At 55.0% G+C, this 22,052-nt stretch overlaps 2 protein-coding genes across 6 annotated transcripts in view; both read left to right on the top strand.

Annotated features, from left to right (window-relative positions):
- Positions 1–1,050: 1,050 nt before the first annotated feature.
- On the top strand, positions 1,051–17,797 carry DVL3 (dishevelled segment polarity protein 3). 2 transcript variants are annotated; one of them, XM_034781582.1, is made up of 16 exons: positions 1,051–1,114; positions 5,125–5,246; positions 5,986–6,092; positions 7,072–7,207; positions 7,513–7,606; positions 8,071–8,140; positions 8,898–9,037; positions 9,199–9,275; positions 9,861–9,973; positions 10,335–10,385; positions 10,505–10,582; positions 12,204–12,335; positions 12,672–12,839; positions 14,155–14,367; positions 15,180–15,572; positions 15,993–17,797. In XM_034781582.1, exons 2-16 carry the CDS (start codon positions 5,200–5,202, stop codon positions 16,022–16,024), a joined length of 1,851 nt encoding a protein of 616 aa, XP_034637473.1. In that variant the 5' UTR covers positions 1,051–1,114; positions 5,125–5,199; the 3' UTR covers positions 16,025–17,797. The 2 variants fall into 2 exon arrangements, with proteins under 2 accessions (XP_034637473.1, XP_034637472.1); XM_034781581.1 differs by having other exon boundaries at positions 10,505–10,654; positions 15,180–17,797.
- Positions 17,798–19,726: 1,929 nt separating this feature from the next.
- The window catches only part of AP2M1 (adaptor related protein complex 2 subunit mu 1), a 45,215-nt gene continuing 42,889 nt past the window's right edge, over positions 19,727–22,052 (top strand). For all 4 annotated transcript variants that reach the window (XM_034781258.1, XM_034781256.1, XM_034781257.1 and 1 more), the window contains exon 1: positions 19,727–19,817. The gene's annotated coding sequence lies outside the window, so the exon portion shown is untranslated. The remainder of the gene's footprint in view (positions 19,818–22,052) is intronic.

Below are 22,052 nucleotides of genomic sequence, written 5' to 3'. Positions count from 1 at the left end.
TGGGAATTAGGCACCTACCCTGCTTAGGTGCTTTTAAAAATCCACCTAGGTACCTCTCTGCCTAGTTAGGTCCCTAATTACCTTTGAAACTCTGCCCTTGTGTCCCTCAGGATTTTAGTCATAGAGTGGAAGAGGAAAACAAGCTTTCCTGCTTTTTCAACTCTTAATCAGTTTGTCAACTTTGATGAACCAAGCCAAATGAAGCAAATATTCTCTGCACTTGCTAGCTAAACTGAAATCAACAATAATGGCTTTTCCGTACAACAGAAACCGGAAGTACTTACATTTGGAAAAATGAAGATAGCAGCATTGGCTCCATTGCAAATACTGTAAATCATACGGATACTTAATGCATGGCATGTACGTGGCATTGTGACATCTTTAAAAAGCTTGAGTGGACCTCAGAAGATAAAGATGTTTTCCCCTGAGTCTGTCTGTAATTCAAAAAACCAGCACCCTTTAACTCTTCAAAATTTGAGGAGGGCTCCTTGTAGCATATTATTTTTTATTTATTTTAAATGATTATCATTGATCATAGTGATGTTAGGCCTTAACATAGCTGGTCATAACTTCAAATGTATTTTTAAAAGTTTTTTTTTAAGTGCATTTAATTTAAATTGAAAAAATCCAATTTTCAAACGCTTTAACTTATCGATTTTTATGCGCCCTGGTTACTTCCCTCCATTGGTTTCTCTCCAGGCATCCCCCTGCTCCCCCTGTTCTCTGGGCTCTGAGATTGCTGAGCAGCTGGAGTCTGTACTGCCTCCAGGGCTTTCCCCACGCCATCAAACCTGCGACTGGCCATTTTTCTGAACTTGCAGTGGAGCCTTCTGCTGCCAACGCCATGGGGGATCAGAAATGACACTGCAGCCCAGCGTGGGTGCTTCTGTGAACAGCACGAGTTCCTTGTCCCCTCTCATCTCCTCCTGCCCCATGACCAAACTGATGTCTGATCTGATGGCTCAACCCAGAGGCTGCCTTCTGTGACCTTAACCATAGGCTTTGAGCCTTGTTGCTAACCTGTTCCATCTCTTTTTTCCACAGGGTCGTGAAGGAAGAAATCTCGGATGATAATGCCAAGCTTCCCTGTTTCAATGGCCGGGTGGTGTCCTGGGTAAGCAGGCCTCTTGGCTGGATGTCTGTCTGTCTGTTTGTCTGTCTCTACGTCAGACTACACAAGCAGTTCTGAAAATCACCATTCCCATTGTACAGTGCCAGGTAAAGCAATGGGGCAGCTGTGCTTTGTAATGAAGAGGCACTAACTGTAGTAGGAACTGAAGCCATGCTGAGTTCCTGAGTGTCTGGGCTGAGGATACCACTTCCCATCTTAGTCCTGAACACTGCGTTCCTCACGCCCACTAGGAGACAGTCCTGGGGATACAATAGTTAAGAATGTGTATCAAGTCTTTTTGTAACTGCTTCCTAGTGTAGCTGCTGCTTGGAGCGCTGCTCTTGGCCTGCCTAGGGTAACCAGTGTGCCCCGACACCAGGGTCAGCTTTCCAAGTCCCACCACAGATGACTGTAGCAAAGGGTTTTAAGTGCTGGAGGAGAGGACTGGATTTGACTATCGTGAAGACTGAAGATACTGTCTGGGCAGCCACAGGCAAGCTTCTCCCTCCATCCCACACCAGGCACATGCTCTCCCCCTTGCCCTGGAGGGGACCCTATCTTGGGACACGAGGGGAGTTCGGTCTCCATGGCCCACTGAGCCCTTGCCCTCTGCTGAGGCTACAGATGATGCTAGTTGGGATGTGAGTATCTGCCTACTAGGAATTAAACTGAAATCCAACAGCTCATTTCCCAGGGGCCACTGGGCGGTCCCCAAATGGAAGCCACCATCAGGCACTAGCATCTGAAGAAGTGAGGTTCTTACCCACGAAAGCTTGTGCTCCCAATACTTCTGTTAGTCTTAAAGGTGCCACAGGACCCTCTGTTGCTTTCATCAGGCACTAGCGACCTGGGCCGGATGAGAGCTGATGCCTCCCAGTGCAGATAAATTACACACAGTCCCTGTACTGTCAGACAAGGGGCAACGAAACGGCAGTGGTGGTAGTAGGACGGTTGGGGAAGAAGGATGGGGAGCAGTAAGGTTAGGGTAATATGAGACCAGCCAGTTGGGTGTCCAGGGCATGCTACATGCATTATGCCTGCTATGAGTATGTCTGAAAAAGGCACCCATGTCACTGGGGTTGAATCCTTTGTTTGTGTGTGTGCAGGGAATGGGGGCCTCTCTGCCGGCTCAGACACACAAACAGTTGGCCTTTTTTTTAGTTGTTGCCAAACAGTTTGCAGTTCTCCCTCTAGTGGCTTGCTGGGCACCTGCACTGTGCAGAGCTTGTCCAATTCTCATCCCTCTCCAGTATTTATTGCAGCTGCATCTGTCTGTTCTGCTCTTCCCCTTCCCAGTTGCCTTTATTCTTATGTGCTCGGTCAGTGGAGCCCGCAGGCTGCGAGCCCTCTGCTCCCCAACTCAGTGTCTTTGCCATACTTCTAAATGTGGCTCATATGTGTGCACAGGAGCTGGCTTCCCCTCTTGCACCCTCACGGATTCAGGGCCTGTGGCTGAGCAAAATCATATCAGGGGTATAACACAGTTTGGTCCGATCTACCTATACGGAACCAGTCTGTGTTCTCAGTGCTCCAGGCAGGTTAGCAACTGATACTGCTGTAGATGGGGCCTGAGTTAATTGGACTCCTTGTGGGGCGGTCAGACACCTGGAGTTAGCAGTGGCTTTCAGCCCTTGTGTGTTGTGGGCAGTAGCACTCGGCTTCCTCTGGGCGCAGCTGACATTCCGACGCCCCCCTCCCCTCCCCCCCCCAAGATTCCCCATCAGTTGGTGGCTTTGGGAGCTGTGTGGTCTGGTCTGCTGCTGCCAGACAGGCTGGAGTGAGGCTATTTCAGGAATCTAGGGCTAATTTTAGCAGGGGGGATTGAGTCTGAAGCCTTCACGGCAGCTAAAGAGGCAGGGAAATTGCCGGAGTGTTAGGAAGCAGTGACAGACCCTCGCCCAACAGGGGAGGGGGAGTTCCAGCCTGGTGCTGTTCGATTACTGCCTGGATCCAGCCCCCTGTGTGTCTGTCTAGTTATTTCTCTGGCCCCATTCCCACAGCATCTAAATGGAGAGGGCCATGGGTGCCCTTTTCAGAACTTGTCCTCTGACGCTTCTCTTGTACTGGCAAGAGCCCACCACACAGCATAACCAATCCTGCTTTCCTGAGCCTCCCAGCCTCTCACCCCCACCTTCCTTTGCAACAAGGTTTTTGCTTGCCTGGGGGCTCACTGGAGCCAGGACTTCGTTCATGTCTCTGAATAACTGCAGTGCCCTCTGCTGACAGAAAGCAGAGCTGCAGGTGGATTTTCCCCAGCTGCATCAGGAAAGAGAGGATATGATGGTATCAGAGAAAGCAAAGCACAGTTAGTTGCCAGCCAAGTCCCTCCTCTTCCACCTCTGGTGATCTTTCCGGCACTGTGCTCTCCAGAGCTCTGTCTACCTGCAGTGGAGCATGATAAGTAGAAGAACTGGGGCCCAGGTGGTCCAAGCAAGTAAGATCAGGGCCTGCCTTTGCTAGGCCTAGTACCTCTCCCCTCCAGCTCTCTTGTCGTTCTTGCTCAGCCTGTCTCCAGACTTGCACCAGCTCCTGTTCTAGGGCCAGCGCTGCACTGGGCCAAGACTGAGGGACAGTGTCAGAATCCTCTCCTTGGCCCTGGAGAGAACTCACTGCCAATCCCCTTGCTCTCCAGCACAGGGGACATGCCATGTAGGAAACATGTTTGGGGCAGCCAAGCCCAGCAATGAAAGGGGAAACAGTGGAAGGGTATTTATTTATCGTTTGTATTGCTGTAGTGCCTAGGAGCCCTAGTTGTGGACCAGGACCCCAGGGTGCTAGGCACTGTACAAACACAGAACAAACAGACAGTCCCTGCCCTGAAGATCGTACAGTCTAAATAGAGCAGACAGAGGAAGCGTTAGAACACACAAGCAGAGTGAACAGTGTGATGGCAGCAAACAGCGTGTTAGTTCTATGATTTGTTTTTTCTTTTCTTGATTTAGTTTGGGGGGATCAGCTAAAGGGAAGTGAGCGGGGATATTGAAGGGATGGGGCAGGAGACGAGGGTAGGAGGAGTGATGCTGAGGTGAAAACTGAGGAAAGGGGGAAGGTTGGAGCAAACAGCCAGTCAGCACAGGGCAGGGAAAGTCCAGTGAAAACTGTAGACAGTTCTCCAAGGAGCCAACGGTCCCTGCTTTGGCTGCTTCTGCCCCTCCCGGCTGGCTCCTCTTTGTAGCTTGCTCCCTAGTCTACATGGCCTTGGTTTCTCTGTCTCGGAGGCTATTGATCAGCCCTCGTAGGAAAGTGACTTCTGATCACTGCTCTCCTAGGCTGCATTTGATTTACTGACCTAGGTCCCCACCTCTCATACAGACCAAGTTTGGGAATCATGCTTAAATGTGGTGCCAGCTAAACCGCTTTCAAACACAGCTTGGCAGCAGTGTGGAGGGATATATCCAGTTTAGAAACTACCTCAGCTGGAGCCATCTTCGAACAGCTCCATAACTTGTCTAGATCATTCTGTCCTTTCCCCAATCTTCCCGAGCCACCCAGTTCTCCCTGCCTGGGGTATGCTGGCGTTGGTGCCTTGGTGATAGGCACTGTATCCTATTCTCTGAGCCTGGGCTCAGGCGGTGGGTGGTTGTTTACAATAGTACCCAGAGGCCCCAGTCCAGATTGCAGCCTCACTGTGTACGTGTTTTGGGACAGCATCAAACAATCTAGGTTACTTCATAGCCAGTCTAACACAATGTTGTGCAGAGCACAAAGCCCTGGTGCTTAGTTTCTGCTCTGGGCAAGGCACTTCACAGGGCAGGTTACAGGCCATGCCCACATCCCCTGGTCTGACTGAGGTGGTGGGTTTGCAGAGTACTTGGAAAAGTCAGGCTAGAAAGCACATTGGGGTCTGCTCCAGGGTTGGGCACAGCCCAGCCCTCTTCCTCCACCAGCTCCTAGGGGCTGGAAATATGGAAGCCCCAGTTGCTCCTGGGGCCAGTGTAGTTGTAAATGTCCCTCATGCTGAGGCTCCCACCCTGTTCCTGAGACACTTCGTTCCCTTTCTCTCCTCTCTCCAGCTGGTGTCTGCGGAGGGGTCGCACTCAGATGGGGGATCTGTCTGTGCCGATAACCAGCCGGAGCTACCGCCCTCCATGGAGCGTACCGGGGGCATTGGGGACTCCAGGCCTCCCTCCTTCCAGTAAGTCATGTTGAGATGCATCTCAGTGGGCTTCCCGAGGGCAGGCTGTCAAGTGAGCTCTGAGCTGGGAGTGGCCACATGATCCCATTCCTCACAAGCCAAGATGGGGAGAGTGATGGAAGGGTAGGGGCTAACCAGCATGGTAGGGATGCATGCTGGCAGAAGTGGGGCTGGGAATGGAGTGCTAGGACAGGGTCCCTTGGGTGGTGGAGCTCGGACTGGAGTAACGAGCACTAGGACTGGAATTCTTTGATCATTTGACAAGCAGGGTATGGTGCAAGCAGCAAGAAGACCCCCACCACCTGCTGCTGTGGCTTTGATCTCCCCTTGCCCATCACACATGACAGGTTTCCATCTTCCTTTTCTTTTAACAATGGTGCCAGCATATTTCACTGAGGGTTTGGCAGGGAGTGGGGAAACTGCTCCCTGAACTGCCTTGCCTTCCAGCTCCATCCCTGTGTGGGACTCCGATTGCACCCCCACACCCCCCGTGCTGAGACTGTGTGCATCCCAAGCCCCACATGTCCCAATCCCACACTAGAAAGATGGGGGTGGAAGCTGTCGCCTAGTGGCCCCAGTATGCCCCTTCAGAAGTGCGGGGATAACAGGAAATATGACTTGAGAAGTGCAGCGTAGCTGGCGTATGTCAGAGCAGGGAATGCCGGGAGGTGGGGGGGGGGGCCCTTCATGTCCTTGGGGAACCACTGAGTTCTCTGTTGGATGTGTCATCCCTCTGCAGCCCCAACACTGGGGGGAGTCGGGAGAACCTGGATAACGAGACGGAGACAGATTCAGTGGTTTCATCGCAGAGGGAGAGACTTCGCCGGAAAGATGGGCCTGAGCATGGTGAGCCCCGATGACCTGACTGGAACCTCTGAGGGGCATAGCTGGGGCGCAGGGAGGGAGCTGCTCCAGGCATGAAGAGCTGTGTCCACAGTGCCCTGCGGAGCTTGTGCGCTGACTCCTGCTGTGCAATGAGGGCAGCAGTGAGGGTAAATCCCCCAGCACGAGCAGCAGGATCCCAAGGATGTGACAGCCTTGTACCACTACCGTGAGCTAGCCCCAGATCCTAGTGTACCCATGTGTCATCTCAAGTGTTGGACATGAGTCTCTGGGGGGCAGGAGGGGCAGAACACCCTAGATACCACAGGGGGCAGGGACTGTCCCCCACAGGGAAAGGCACCTCTCCGTTGCTGCACTTGGGGAGAGGCTGTTTCCCAGCACCTACAGGCAGGACATGTCTACAAGGGGCAGCGCTGCAGAAGGTCTGGGGCCCACAGGCACCTGTGTTGGGCTCTAACCCCTCCCAGGGATTGGTCCTGCTTTGAGCAGGGGGTTGGACTAGAACCTCCTGAGGGCCCTTCCAACCCTGATAGTCTATGATTCTATGATTCAGTGAAAGACTGAGGAGAGAGTGGTTCCCAGCCCGGGCTGGCACTGCACTGCACTCTCTCCCCACGGCCTGGCACCTCTCACCCAGAGGGACCATCTCTGAGTAACCTTCCCAACTCTGTAGGGATCGTTGTGGCTTCAACCCTTGCTCCCAGTGGCTCCCCTTCCCCATTATCTAAAGAGTCAGGGAAGTTGTAACCCTGAAGAGATGGGGAATGGTCAAAGTATGGAGGGCAGCACAGCGCCCTCTCATGCCAAGATGGGGTGTTTGATGGCCAGGTTCCTCCCCTTGGAATTCCTTTTGAGCCCCAAGATTCCCCCCTGTGAAGTGCTGAGCCCACCTGGTGCTCCTGCAGGAGACCAGGATGCAGCTCTGCCCCAGCGGTATCTCCCTGCATCTCCCAGGAGTGCTGACGTCTCTCTCTCCCCGCAGCACCCAGAGTGAATGGGACGGCAAAAGGAGAGCGGCGCCGAGACCTAGGCGGGTACGAGAGCTCTTCCACTCTCATGAGCAGCGAATTGGAGACCACCAGCTTCTTCGACTCGGATGAGGATGACTCCACCAGCAGGTAGGAGAGCGTGAGGCCTGGGGGAACATGGGCACCTCTTTCACTCTTAGTGCCAAGGAGATGCCAAATCGGGATACCTCAGCCCCATCCTTCAGGGCTCTTCCCTCAGCTAGTGGTCCTCAATCCCTACTAGCAGCCCCCTCTGCTATTACAGTCTTCTGCTCCCCACACAGCTTTGTTGCTGCCCCCAGTCCTGGCCCGCAGCGTTCTCTCACTCTGCTCCTCCTTTGTGGCCGTCTTGCTGACAGACCCATCTTCTCTTGACCCTCGTGGGCAGTGGAGCTGACTGTCTCCTTTGCCGGCAGGTTTAGCAGCTCGACAGAACAGAGCAGCGCCTCGCGCCTGATGAGAAGGCACAAGCGACGGCGGCGGAAACAAAAGGCCCCACGCATTGAGCGGGTACGTCTCTTGGGCAGGCAATTGAAAAGCTGGGGCTGGGCTTTCTGGTGCCTGCGGCATACCCCTCCCCCTCCCATGTGGGGGCTAGGCTTCACCCTGCCTCCAGGAACTCAGCTGGTGGAATCTCCAGTCACTACAAACAGGGCCCAGGTGCTGAGAATCTGCTGGTGAAAGTACCACAAACCCTTCTGGGTCAGTGCTGCTGCTAGGACCAAAGGCCTTTCTTGTCCCAGTCACAGTGGGAGTGTGTGGGGTGCAGCCCCCAGTCCGTTTGTGGAGCTTCCTGCATTGACTGGGGTGGGGTCAGAGGTGGGAGCGTGGGGACAGCACTATAGGGAATAGAAGGGACAGTGGGGAGCATAGGAACAGTATACGAGGGGCAGCAGAGAGCAGTGAGAACTGGCAGGGACTGTGCTTGGGCCAGGGAGCAGGGGGATGTCTCATTGTGCCTCATTGTGTTGCAGTCGTCGTCCTTCAGCAGCATCACGGACTCAACTATGTCTCTGAACATCATCACAGTCACTCTAAACATGGGTGAGTGAGAGACTCTTTCTGTTTGGGCCCGAGGCTCTCCCAAGCTCCAGGAGCGAGATCAGGATGTGCAGCAGGGGAGCAGGGAGATGGAGGAGGGGGGAGGTAATGAAGGGAGAGGGTCCCCTGGGGAAACTGACTGACTGGTCCTGAAGCATTAATCCTCTTAAAGATTGGCCAGTTTGCAAGAATGTGGTTGGGATTGGGGTGGTGGGGAGAGTGGTTTTGGGTCCTGGGATTTGGTCCAGGATGAGTTTCTTTTCTCCCCCCAACTTGAGCTCAGCTCCCTCTGTGTCCCATGTACCATGTTACCCCACTGTTGCTTCCCAACTGCTTTCTGTCTGGGATCCTGAGAGGCCAAGGTGCACATGGAGAGGGCAAGGGGAGAATAGAAAACTCTAATGTGGAGCCCAAAATGTGTCTGTCTCAAGGTAGGCAGTGTCCTTCCAGTGCTTGGCACACACAGCCAGGTGCAAGAGGGTGCAAGGCAGTAGCACGGCAGGGTAGGGGTTAACTCTGCTGTCATCCCCATGGTCCAGTTCTCAGAGCGTTGGGAGGCTGAGGAGATCAGGGCTGAGCTGGGTGGAGTTGGGAAGGGAGGAAGGACCCAGGAAGCCACTTGAGGGGGTGGGAGAGGATGGTTGTGTGGCTGGGACTAGTGGAGGGGGATTGCCCAGGTGTGGGGCTCTAGGGCCAATGCAGTGAGGCTTTGCTGTCCCGTCCTGCTCTCACTGTGCTCGTTCTCCGCCCATCCCTGCAGAGAAGTACAACTTCTTGGGCATCTCCATCGTGGGACAGAGCAACGAGCGTGGGGACGGTGGCATCTATATCGGCTCCATCATGAAGGGGGGCGCAGTAGCGGCCGATGGCAGGATCGAGCCGGGAGACATGCTCTTGCAGGTACCGCACGCCTTGCAGCCGGGGCTGGGGCAGTGACGGTGAGGGGCAGACTGGAGCCCCTGCTCACAGACTGACGGGCCAAGTCGCAGAAGCTGCTCTCAGAAGGAGCCCAGCCTACAGCCGTGTCTCTGGGATTCAGCCTCTCTTTGCCTTATTTGCAGGTGAACGATATCAACTTTGAGAACATGAGCAACGATGATGCTGTGCGCGTGCTGAGGGAGATTGTGCACAAGCCAGGGTAGGTGCTTTCCTCACCAGCTCTCCTGTCTGGGGCCTGCATCTAGGCTACAGTCCCCTTTGCTCTGGCTCATCGGACACTGGTAATGCAGCCAGCCCTTGTGTCTGAGAACAGCAACTCCTGCTGTCCTCAGCAGCCAGACCCCCACCCCTCCTATGCTGGGCCTGTGGGTGTTTGAGGGCCCAGAGCCCTCAAACACCCTCTCCTTATTAGTATTGCTCTGACTCCTGGGTGTTATATGAATAACCTTGAAAGAGCCCAAAGCAAGAATTGGAACTGGGAATGTCTCCATGGTCAAGCCATGAACCAAGTGTCCCAGCACTGGTCCCCTGCCCCGAGCCTCCTTTTACTTAAGCTGGGTTTGCTGAATGCCCCTTCAGTTCCCGCTGCCCTCCTTGTTACCGGCTCTGCCAGCTGGGTGGGGGTGAGGGATCTGTGCTGGCAGCCCAGGCAGGCCTGTACCTAACCTTCCTCCGAGGGAGCAGGTCATGGCCACTGAGGGCAGGCACCTTGATGAGAGCAGCCTGGTTGCGTTGTGTGCTGGCCTGTGCGCAGGTTGCAAAAACGTTTGTGTTTCTGTTGCAGGCCAATCACCCTGACTGTGGCCAAGTGCTGGGACCCTAGCCCCAGGGGCTGCTTCTCGTTACCCCGGAGTAAGTGGATTGCTGACTCGCCCTTAATGCTGGTGCCCAGCCCATGTGAGAACCTTGCCGCGAGCACCTGCGTGTTTGCTTTATTTCCTGTCTGTTTGCTGTGAGACTGAGACTGAATGTGGGGTCGTTGGGGGTGGCACCCGGCTCCCTCCGCAGTGGCCTCAAGGCCCCGGTGCAGTGCAGACCTTTGAGCACTGCAGTCTCCCTCTCCTTGTGTCCCCCAGTGCCCACCCTCCTCCCCCACATCATGCCTGGGACATACCCACCTAACCAGGGCGGGGAGGTCACCTGCTCGGAGCTCCAGAGGAAGGAGAAACACCCCCAAGATTGCTACCACTGAGCCATAGGGGGACTCTCTCCCTCTGTGCCCCTCTTGCTGACCCTCCCTCTCTTCTTTCTCTCCCAGTTGCTCCCCAGCGGATCTGGGCTGGGCCAGACTCTCCATGCTCCGATCCGGGTGAGTCCCGGCTGATGCTGGGGAAGGAAGGGGCTGCCCAGGGCACCCCCTAGAGGTGGGTTTCATGAGGGAATGAGTCTCAGATAGCCTCTGATTGTCTGTCTCTGCATTCGCTCTAGGTGAGCCCATCCGACCCATTGACCCGGCAGCCTGGGTTTCCCACACGGCAGCGATGACTGGCACCTACCCGGCGTACGGTATGAGCCCATCCATGAGCACAATCACTTCCACCAGCTCCTCCATCACCAGCTCCATCCCAGAGACCGAGCGTAAGTCCCTGTGCCTGTGTGCTCCCGCCACTGCACGGCTTCCAGTCACCTGCGCTGTGCCTGCCGGCACCCCAGCCTGACGGGAGCAATACATCTGCACGGGCAGAAACCAGAGGTCTGGGGTGGGGTTAGGGAAGGGGGGTCCAGGAACCAAGGGGAACTCCCTACCAGCAGGAGTAGGGACTGGAGGAACAGGAGCTCCCTCCAGGCAAGGGCCAAGAGAGTATGGCTGGGGTGGGAAGAATTCTGCAGGCAGGCACCTGGGGGTGGTGCTGGGAAAGGCTAAGAAAAGTCCTCTTGCCCAAAAGCCCAGGACAAGTACAAGTTTTAGGTGGGCAAATTCACGTCCGTTTTCCTTCTCTCCAGACACGGACAACAAGAGAAGCTGGGCACAGGCTGAGTGACATAGAAACACAGGGTTGGAAGGAACCTTGAGGGGCCATTCCCCCCCCATGCTGAGGCAGGACCAAGTAAACCTAGATCATCCCTGACGGGTGGTTGTCCAGCCTGGTCTTAAAAATCTCCAGTGACGGGGATTCCAAAACCTCCCTTGGCAGCTTGTTCCAGTGGGTAACTATTCAGATAGTCAGAAAGGAGAAGGCAGGAGGAGACTATGCTAGGGGAGGGGAGGGGATGTCAGCCATGCAAGGAATGCCTTGGGAAAAGTGAGTGGGGCCAGGAAGAAATGCCCTGCTGGGCATGCCTGAGGCTGCACCTCTGCTTGAATTAGTGGTCTGATCAGAGGCCTGTGGTGGCTGGGATGGAGAGAGCTTGGGGCTAGGCCTTTCAGCTATGGGCAGGTAATTCAACGGTAGCTGCAACAGGGAGGTCTGCCCTATAAGGGCTGGGGCCTGGAGCCGGCCAGCCCTGTTCTGAGGTGGAGCTCCATTAGGCCCCATCCTGTTCTGGGTAGTTTGCAAAGGGTAAGGTGATTGCCCGATGGGCACCTGATTCCTATAAAGGCTGAAAGAGCTGAGTTGAGTGAGGAGAGCTCTAGGACGCAGGCTGGCTCCTGTGGTAGGCTCTGGAGCCAGATGGTCTCCAGGAGGACTATAGGAGAGCTGCCAGGAGCAGAGCAGCCCTGGCAAAGAAGCCGCTCCGGTAGGGGAATTGTTTAGTTGTATTTTGGGGGGTTGCTGAAGGTTGTTGGTGCCACCAGTAACTGGTGCTGTGAGGACAGAGCCGAGGCACAGCACTGGTTCTTTCCTGAGCTCGTGAGACTGGCCTTTCTGGCAAAGCTGGAAGGTGCCGGTTTAATTTCCCAGCTAACCAGCATCCGGCACGAAGCAGCTTTTAGAGCCTTGCAAACTTAGCAGTAGCTGCTGCTGGCCAGAGGCAGGTTTTTGGTTTGGTTTTGCGAGGGAAGAAAGCTGAGAAGATCTAGACCAGTGGGTGCTGCAGTGTGTTGGCCAGTTCCTCAGTGTTCTGGGGTATGCCTGCGATGTATTGTTCCCTGGCCCATCCCCTTGTGTGTGACACCTCCATGTGGCTCCGTGGCCTCTTCCGTCCCCTCTCATCTCTGCCTCCCTTCCCTTCGTCCGCCTCGCAGGCCTCGATGACTTTCACCTGTCCATCCACAGCGACATGGCCACCATCGTCAAAGCCATGGCCTCCCCCGAGTCAGGTCTGGAGGTGCGTGACCGCATGTGGCTGAAGATCACCATCCCCAATGCCTTCATCGGTAAGAGGCAGCCACTTCCTCCTCTGGGACTGGGGGAGGGGTAGACACATGGGTAGGCAGGCACCTTCCCTATGTGAGGGGATCCTGTTTGGGGACCTTTGCCAAGGGATCATCCTTCACCATTATGTCCCATTGGCTCGTCCTGTTGGTTGTGCTAGGGAAACAGAATCCTTGGCCTTGTGCTGCCCCTAGGAGTGTCCCTGCACCTCTCTCACCCATGGACCACTTCCATCCCTCACCCCTGGAACAAATTCAGGCCACCCTTGTCTGCCCCCAGAGCCAGCCCTTCCTGTCCTTGCTGTGTTTAACCGTGCTCTTTGGTTAATCGCATGGCAGGTTCAGACGTGGTAGATTGGCTCTATCACCATGTGGAAGGATTTACAGATCGGCGAGAATCCCGCAAGTACGCCAGCAACCTGCTGAAGGCCGGCTACATCCGACACACTGTGAACAAGATCACCTTCTCAGAGCAGTGCTACTACATCTTTGGAGACCTCTGCGGCAGTACGGACCCCTGCTCTAGTGCTGCTGGGGAAGCGGGGGGTGGTGAGGGTGCTGAAAGGAGACGCTCTGCTCTGCCCTGACAACTCTCTGAGGACAGTCTTGCAGTGGTTTGCCACCTCTAGACTGCCAGCCTGAACCTCTTCCATACTACTGTCCAGTGCTTGATATATTACTGTGCAGCAATGTCACCATCTTCTGCTACACAATCCTTTCTCCTGGACAGGACAGGGAGGAGTAAAACGTCACCTTTTTTTGATCCTGGGCTAAACCTAAACTCCTGGGTGAGTGGGGCTGGCTTCGCTCAGTGCTATCAGAGTCTGCACTGTCCTTGGAGGAATGGGCAGGGAGCTGACACCTAAGGACACCTGGCTGGCTCTGCTCACCTGAGAGGGATGAGAAGGGAAGGGAGACAGACAGACAGACCTAAGGGTGTCTGGCCAGCTCTGATGTTGTCGTTTCTCTTCTGAGCTGGTTTATGACTGACTAGCACAGGGGTTGGCAAACTTTTTGGCCCGAGGGCCACATTTGGGTATGGAAATTGTATGGCAGGCCATGAATGCTCACGGAATTGGGAGTTGGGGTGCGGGAGGGCAGGACGGCGGGAGGGCTCCGGCTAGGAGTGCAGGCTCTTGGGTGAGGCTGGGGATGAGGAGTTGGGGGTGAAGGAAGGTGCTCTGGGCTAGGACTGAGGGGTTCAGAGGGTGGGAGGGGGATCAGGGTTGCGGCATGTGAGTGGGTCAGGGTGGCAGGCTCCGGGTGGTGCTTACCTGAAGCAGCTCCCAGAAACAGTGGCATATCCCCCCTGTCCACAGGTGCCACCCCTGCAGCTCCCATTGGCTGCGGTTCCCTGCCAATGGGATTTGCAGGGGTGGCACTTGGGGTGGGGGCAGCGTGCAGAGCCCCCTGGCTGCCTCTACGCGTAGGAGCCCAAGAGAGGACGTGCTGTTGCTTCTGGGAGCCATGCAGAGTGGGGCAAGACCCCAGCCTTGCTCCCCAGCTGGAGTGGGGCAAGCCCCAGACCCCACTTCCCGGCGGGAGCTCGAGGGCCAGATGTGGCCCCCGGGCTGTAGTTTACCCACCTCTGATCTAGCAGATCATTGATCCTCTCTCTGACCAAGTGGGGAACAATAACCCCCAACATAACCTGGGCTGGTCTCTGGCAAGGTGATGTCCATAGCTGCCCCCTGAAATCTTCTGCCCCTCTTGCGGGTACCCCATGATTACCTGTCAGCTGGGATGAGGGTGAGGTTGTCCCACTGTACATGGCTGTTTTCATTTCAGGACTAACCCAGGTTCTCTATTTGCTTCTCTCCAGACATGGCTAACCTGTCCCTGCATGACCATGATGGATCCAGCGGAGCCTCAGATCAGGATACCTTGGCTCCACTCCCCCACCCAGGAGCCGCACCGTGGCCCATGGCTTTCCCATATCAGTACCCACCGCCTCATCCATACAACCCCCACCCAGGATTCCCTGACCCAGGCTACAGCTATGGTGGGGGCAGTGCAGGCAGCCAGCACAGTGAAGGTAAATGAATGAAAGGAACTGAAATGTGCCATTGGGGTATTTTCCTTAACACCTTTGGAGAGCAAGCCAAGATCTGGGTCATCTCCTGGAATGAGGAATATGTCTCTCCTCCTCTCCCGCCCCCCATTCATGTGCACACAGCACAGTTGGGCAGGTGCATTGCAGAGCTGCTTTGAAGCATCAAGTATGGGCCAGGGCCACAGGCTAGATTCTGGGCATGATGGAACCAGAGTATGATGCTTCCTGTCACAGAGCCTCTGGTGGGCTGGAGGGCAGAGTTTGAAAGGAGGCCAGCTTTGCTGCAGTGGTGCCCTGTCCTGGGGCTGGTTTATTATGATAGTGCCTGAGGACCACCCAAGACCGGGGCTAGGCCTGTCCAAATACAGAGTAGCAGAGAGTCCTGGCCCTGAAGATCTTAACAATCTGAATAGATCAGACAGACACGGGGTGGAGGAAGGGGTAGAACTCACAAGCAGAGTGAACAATGTGATGGCAGCAAATGGCATGTTACTTCTGTGTTTCTTTAAATGTTTAGTTTTTATTTGGTGGGGAGGGCTAGGTCAGAGGGTATCAGCTACATGGAAAGAAAAGGGAAGGGAGAGGGGGCATGGCTTTGGCTGCTTCTGCCCTTCCTGGCTGGGGTCTGGCTGGTTCCTCTCCGCAGTTTTTCCCAAGGCCATGTGTTGTGGCCTTGGCTTAGGGGAGGCTCCTTTTAGTCCAGTCTCTCCCTTCCCCTGCTGTGCTGGCTGGGGTTGCATGTTGCAGGGGCGTTGTCGGGGTCATTCCCTAACCTTGCCTTGGGCTTCTTGCAGGGAGTCGCAGCAGCGGTTCAAACCGCAGCGGCAGTGAGAGGAGAAAGGAGAGAGACCCGAAGGCTGGCGAGTCCAAGTCGGGCGGCAGTGGCAGTGAGTCGGACCACACCACCCGGAGCAGTATGCGGCGGGAGCGGGCGGCCAGTGAGCGCTCGGTGCCAGCCAGCCAGCGCAGCCAGCACTCCCTAGCTCACAGCATCCGCAGCCACCACAGCCAGCAGTCGTATGGGCCGCCTGGCCTGCCACCCCTCTACAGCCCGCCCATGCTGCTGATGCCTCCGCCGCCTTCTGCCATGGGGCCCCCAGGAGCCCCGCCGGGCCGTGACCTGGCCTCTGTGCCCCCTGAACTGACGGCCAGTAGACAGTCGTTCCGAATGGCCATGGGCAATCCCAGTGAGTTCTTTGTGGATGTAATGTGAAGCACCCGTCCCCCTGTCTGTCTGCTGCCCTCGTCGGTTTGTCGTCTAGGAACAGCCCTGGCTTCACTTTTTTTTTTTTTGTCTTGATAACTAAAAAAGGGAAAAATAAACTGAACTAAACCTTGATTTTAATCCCTACTCCTGTGGCGTGGAGGCGGGGGCCAGCAGGCCTTGCTGAGCCCTGCCAGCCCCGCCAACCTCCGGACTCGTGTGTGCAGAGACAAGTTGCTGCTGCTTGTGCAAGCCCCTAACTCCCATCTCTAACCCCATTAACCCGCATCCATCCTGGTGCCTGTGCTGCTCGCCCGTGTGTAGCTGCCGCTGCCGCCTCACTCCTTCCACCCTAAACGTCTCCTCTTTCTTTTCACCCTTTTGTGTTTCTTCTGTCAAGCAGCAAAGAATTACGGGGTGTTTGACTTCCTCTGAGCTTGCCGCCCGCAGGGGTGAGAGCTGGAGCATGGCATGGCAGCTTGGCCCAACAGAGGAGGACACGAAGCCCCAAGGGCGCTGGGCACGTACGGTGCTGAAGATGGCTTCTTTCCCAATAGCTGAAGACGCCCCCCCGTCCCCTCCACAGCCCTGAGAGGGGAGCAGGGCCCAGCTCCAGCCTTGTGTGTGTTCAGATCAATAAATGTAGCCATCTCCTGGCCAATGGCATGAATGTTCCATGGCTTCAGTGCCTCTGGGGAGTGGAGAAGGTGAGGCCCCAGCTGGGAGGGTACGACTCTCTGTTCCCCCACTCCACCACAACATGCTCAGGCTTGGGCCAGGGTCTGTTACTCTCTGTACAGCATTACACCCAGTGCACCCCTGTGGCAAGGCCCCACTTGGGTTCGGCAGCAGTACGCTAATGAGGCTCTGTTCCTGACTGAGTGCTGCTGGGTCATGAACTCCCATGGGAGGTACAGGCCAGCACCAGGAGCCTGAAATTGCTGAAGTACCTGCCATCCATTACTCAAGGCTCTCCTCGTGCCCATGAGCTGTCTGGTGTGGATTTGGCTGAATGTGAGGGTTCAATTGCACCTGCCGCTCTGCAAGTGCGGGTGTCTAGCTCTGAAAATGTGCCTTTAGTCTAGGCAGCCTCTCCCACCCCCTGCATGACCATGGGCCTGGCGACCCATTCCGTGGCCACAGAGCATGCTCCATCCAGGCCTGCTGTGTGTAGCTGGGGGCAACAGCTACTGGCTGTACTCTCCTACACTGCTGCTTAGCCACAGAAGCTATTAGGCCTAATCAGAGCAAGAGGAGGGGGTAAGAAGTTGAGTAAGGGGCAGCCTTGGTGTTTCTAGAGTGGGGGCCAGCACAATGGCAAGTCCCCCTGCGTTTGCTGCCTCCCTCCGTTGTTCTAGAGGGGTAAGGGGCTTCCTGTCCTCATCCTCTCCATGGACAAGGGAGGGGTGGGGACGGACCAGGAGACTGGAGAGTGACAGCCTTGGCCCTGCTGTGACAGTCCCTACTTGAGATGCTGCCCCCTTCTGTGACGTGGTACTGCAGCCCTTGCCTGTGGCATGTGTGCAGGGCCGGGGCCCAGTCCCGGTGGAGGACTGCAGTCAGTTTAGCTGTTAGAGAAAAGTTCCCTTTTTCTCCATCAGCCTCCTGGAGTCTCTTGGAGCCCTGCTCCTCCTGCCTGATGCTGGTGTGACAGAGAGGCTATCTTGGGTAACTGGCTAGTGCAAGAGACAGTACATGGTACGCTAAGCTCCACCGCAGCCAATGAGGGGCTTTGCCACAGTCTTTCCCTTTCCTCCCTGGGTCCTCTCGCTGCCTTGCAACAGCTTCCTCTGCAACCGTGTAAACTCCTTGGAGTTTTGGTTATTCTTCTTAGCAGGTGAAATATATCTTACACCTGGCACCAGCTCATCTACTGCCCTGTCTGCCATCCCAGCACCAGCCATCCTGCCCTATGTGCCATCCTCCTGCCCCTCTATCACAGCACCAGCTCTTCTACAGTCGTCCATTCTTCTAGCTCCCTACCATGCTACCAGTTCATCTACTGTGCATAATCCTTCATATCTACCCTGGTGCCAGCCTGTCTAATATCCACTATCCTGCCAGCTCACGCTGCCACCTACCATCCTACCCTGCCTTCCAGCCAACTCATCATCCTGGCATTGGCCTGGCTTCTCCCCCTGCCCACTGGGTTTTATAAAAACAAAACCAATCTCCTTGTTTTTATTTATAAACATAGTTTTATTGGAATCCTGGCTCCTGTTGGTTTTATTACTCTTCTGTCCTGCGTCTTCGGCTGGTGTGGCTGGCTTGCAGCAGGCTTCCCTCGCTGCTGAGGCCTAGAATGCTTGATCCTATTCATTTCCTGATGAGCTCTTCCCAGATGTTTCCGGCTCTGGCAAGTGAACAGTCACTGTCTGTCCTATACTGCTGCTCCTCCAACAGAAAGAGACTCTCATACTCACTGAGGCCCAACCCACAGGGGTGTGTTATATTTTCAAATGTGTGCCCTGATGAAGGTCATTAGGAAAAAGAAGCTGTGACATCTCTCTTAATTAAAACCTAAACTGCAGGGCTTGATCTATTCTTTCTTCTTAGGCCTGTCTTAAATAGAGGGAAGCTAATGCAACGCCCATAGAATTGAAGGGGATGGGTGAATAATCTCCCCACCCCCTCTCCCTCCATCTGCTGTGTATACATGGGAATAAATGGGTTTCAGTAGCAACCCCCACCCCTCAGACATGTATGGGGTTCAGTATACAGCAGGCTCTACGCTACAAATTTCTGCTGGCACAGCTGTCGGGCTGGCAGTGTGCGGGGCGTGCAAAAAGCTAGTTTACGTGCGGTTATACCTGCAAAACCCTGCTTTTGGTGGACTGGCTTATTTGGCTCGGAGGGAGATAGAATAAGCTATGCTGCCAAAAGTGAAGTTTTGCCAGTATAAACTGTGCCTGTGTCTATGCTAGGAGCACCTTGATGACAGGTATAACTGTACTAGTAAAGCCTTCCAAGTGCAGACTGGGCCTCTACCCCTCCCACCTGTCTCCTGCATGTGACTGCAGTTCTGGTTCCAGCTCAACTTGGCTTCCTGCCTTTGACACCTTTATCTTTAATAGCATCATAGAAGAGAACGTGTCCTATTGCTAATACAGCAGACTCGGGCTGAACTGGTCCCTTTGGACATTTTAGGGCTTTTTCCAGGCCCTGGTTTGGACAAATGAGGCAGAAGAGTGACCAAGAAATTAGGAGAGTTGCCAACTCTGGCAGTAGCTGGTGTTTAAACTTGAAGCCCCAGCTTCTGGAGGCAAGTGACTGGGGGAGAATCTCAGCTTTATTTTTTTTAAAGCCCTCATGGGTGCAAACCAAAGCCTAAAAGTGGGCCCAAGACATTAAAGTCTCAAAAGCCAGAAGGGAAATAAAAAGAACTTCTTTAACCTCACTGTTTTAAGCTAATCTCATTATTTGATTATTGAATGTTGGGGGAGAGTGTGAGGTGGTGGGGAAGGTGAATTAGGGGGTGAAGCGTTTTGCCAATCTGTGCCTTAGTTTCCCACTCTGAAGAAAGAATGCTGGGGCGGCTCCCAGCTGCCAGGCAAGTGCCAACAGGGCTTTGGCTGGGAGGGATTCGATAAACTGGGGAGTGGCATTAAAGTGCCTGCACTGATGGGGCTCCCCGCCCTGACCCCTGGAGACACCCACAGGTGCTATGTGGCCCCTGCTGCCCCATCCCACCGCACACTGGTGGCCAGAGCTCCCGCAGGCTCGAGCCCAGCTCTGGGAATAAGGGGGTGCCTCCTACCCCAACAGAGCCCCGTGGCCGCAGCCCAACCCTCTGGATTTGCGGGACGTTTCTTTTCCCCAACCTCGGGCTCGAACTCAGCTCTCTGGCGCTGTCCAGCTTCAGGGACTACAAGCCGCAGCATGCAATGTCCTCTCCAGGAGGTCCACGGTCTCCAGCGCGGGGGCCTGGCCGGGGAGACTACAAATCCCAGTATGCAGTGCGAGTGGCCTCTGACGCCGCGCGGCTCAAGCTGTCGCGTTGCATACTGGGACATGAAGTTTTCGAGTCCTCAGCCTGCGCGCTTCTCCCTTCCCGCCGGCCCCGCCCTCCTGGAGGCGCATGCGCAGAGGCTGCCGGGCGTGGGTTGGGCATGCGCGGATGCGGCGGCTCTGCAGTAATGGGGGGGCGCCTTAGGGAGGGGGGAGTAGCCGCCATCTTGGGGACTGGGCGGAGAGAGGGCGCGAGAGCGAGCTGAGGCAGCACTGGCAGGTGAGGCCGGGCAGCGGCTCCTGGGCGCGGCGGGGCCCTCCTCTGCCCCAGGCTGCCCTGGGCGGGTGCCTCACCTCAGGGGCCCTGTGGGTCGGGCTAGGGGGGATCTCCCGTCAGGGCGGGGTGGGGAGCTCCTCGCCCCGCGGGGCTCTGGCCTCGGGGCGTGGGTCACAGCCTGCCCCGCCCCGCCTGCCTGCCTGGAAGCGAGCTGCTGCCCTGGGGGCTGGGCGGCGAGCGAGCTCCCCCTTCCCTGGTGTCCTGGGGTGGGCGCCGGCAGGGCGGGGGCAGGGCTCGGCCCCTAAAGCTCCCCCGGTATCTGGGCGGGGGGCACCATGGGGAGGGGGGGGAACAGACCCCGTATCTAGGGGGCAGGGGAAGGAGACACCCGGTATTTTGAGGGGAAATGGACCCTATAGCTGGGGTGTGTGGAATACCCTGTGTATTCTGGGGGGAACATAGACCCTATAGCTGGGGGGGGTCTAAGGGAGGGCAAGACCTTGTATTTTGGTGGTGGTGGGGAATAGACCCTGTATCTCGGAAGGAGTGTGGACGAGAGGGGGTGATGCTGTATGGGGGTGGGGGAGAAATAGTCAGGAAAAATGATGAAACACAAGAAACCCAGAGACAGGGTCCCTCCCTCCCCTTACACCCCCTTCCCAAATACAAAGTCTAAGTGCTTTAGATAAGGAAGTCTGATGGCTCCCTGGCTGGCTCACCCCTGATCTGGGAGAAGCTGCAAGGAAAAGAATCGCTTCATCCTTGGTTTGCGGCGGGTGGGAGCTTGGCTTATAGCTCCAAATGCCTTGTGCTGGGACTAACAAATGTTGAGCTAACCAGTACCTGGCTGGGTCAGCACTTGGGTGGGAGACTCCAAGGAGAAAACAAGTACTGCAGGAAAAGTGATGAGGGTGGCTTTTCTTCTCCTGTGTCCGCATACAGCCCGTTGCTCTGCTGAGATAGGGAGTATGGTAAGAGGCCGAGAGAAGAGATAAAACCAAGGTCCTGTGGTTATGGTGATCTCCTGATCCTTTGCTATGCTATGTAGGCCACTTTTCCTTTTTGTAATTGGACTATTTTCTTGTGCATCCTGTGTAAATTCTAGTCTGGTTCACTAAAAATCTCCCGCAGTTCCTGTTGGATAGAATTATTCCTTTCTTGTTGTATAGGGTTGCGGGGCAGCTGTTAAACAGCTGGGGTGCTCCCCCTCAGGCCTGCATAGTGGTAAGTCAAAGACATCGAGAGCTAAATGCTAAGATCTGTAGTCTGTTCTCCAGAATGCACATATCCTTATCGTTAGGTGAGAACAGTGTCTATTTGACATCCCACTTCAAATGCTAAAGCACTGTTGCTGTGGGGTACCAGCTGGTTATTGGTGATCCATCTGAAACACCCGTCATGGCAACAAACTATTATGAGTCATCTTAGCATTGATTATGCAGCTGAAAGTCCTTGAGTGAAATGAGAATTAAGTCAGGATATGTAGATCTACCTTGAAGGTGGTGTGGTGTAATCTAACATGACAGGTTAAAGTGAGCAAAGGCCTCATAAGGGGATCAGGAGTACCCCCTCCCCAAAATTATCTGCATTATTGATGTAAGCATGAATTAGTTGGCTCATGGATTGCAGCTTCTTTCTGTAAAGCCTACTGGGCTGAGGCGTTATTAGCTCTGATAACTGTAAATTCTTGTTCCGAGGTTGAAAATTAGGCCCTTTTCACACAGCTCTTCCACTGCATTCCCATTTCCTTTCTCTGGGCTTTTGGATTCTGTAGAGTTGCAGGAAACCCAGTGTCTGTTTATCAGGCAATGTAATTGGCTTCTCTCCCCACTAGGAAGCTAATCTTCTATGATCTCTCTTTCCTATTTTAAGCTGTAGGCTTTTTGATCACTACTCTTATCCCCTCAGCACTATAGACTGCTGTCAGACTTTATCCTCGGGCTGCCCAAAGTCAGAACCTGGAACGTTTCCAGGTAGGGAAACCTGAATGCTTTGTGCATTCCAAAGGTCTGGGATATTAGGGGCCCTTCTTATTGAGCGCACATTCTGTGTAGTTACAGGCTGTATTTACATTGAAGAGTCTGTGTTGGCATAACTATGCTGCCATAGGCCCCTAATGTAGCATGCACCAATAGGAGGTTTTTTTGCTTGTGTAGGAATGCCACCTTCCCAAACGACATAGCTATGCAATCAGAAAGAAGCACTCTTCTGTCAGCCTACATTCATCTACTGGGGGTG

The sequence above is a fragment of the Trachemys scripta genome, chromosome 9 (assembly GCF_013100865.1).
Source record: "Trachemys scripta elegans isolate TJP31775 chromosome 9, CAS_Tse_1.0, whole genome shotgun sequence".
In the NCBI taxonomy this organism is placed as follows: domain Eukaryota; kingdom Metazoa; phylum Chordata; order Testudines; family Emydidae; genus Trachemys; species Trachemys scripta.
Note: the sequence above shows the minus strand (reverse complement) of the source record. Positions and strands in the feature narration are given on the sequence as shown.

What these genes read in the sequence shown, in the direction of transcription:
- DVL3 (XM_034781581.1), top strand. Translation starts at nt 5,200, where the DNA reads ATGGAGCGTACCGGGGGCATTGGGGACTCCAGGCCTCCCTCCTTCCA. An exon ending in CACAGTCACTCTAAACATGG is followed by an intron (nt 8,141 to 8,897) that starts GTGAGTGAGAGA and finishes CCATCCCTGCAG; the next exon opens with AGAAGTACAACTTCTTGGGC. An exon ending in AATGCTGGTGCCCAGCCCAT is followed by an intron (nt 9,974 to 10,334) that starts GTGAGAACCTTG and finishes TTTCTCTCCCAG; the next exon opens with TTGCTCCCCAGCGGATCTGG.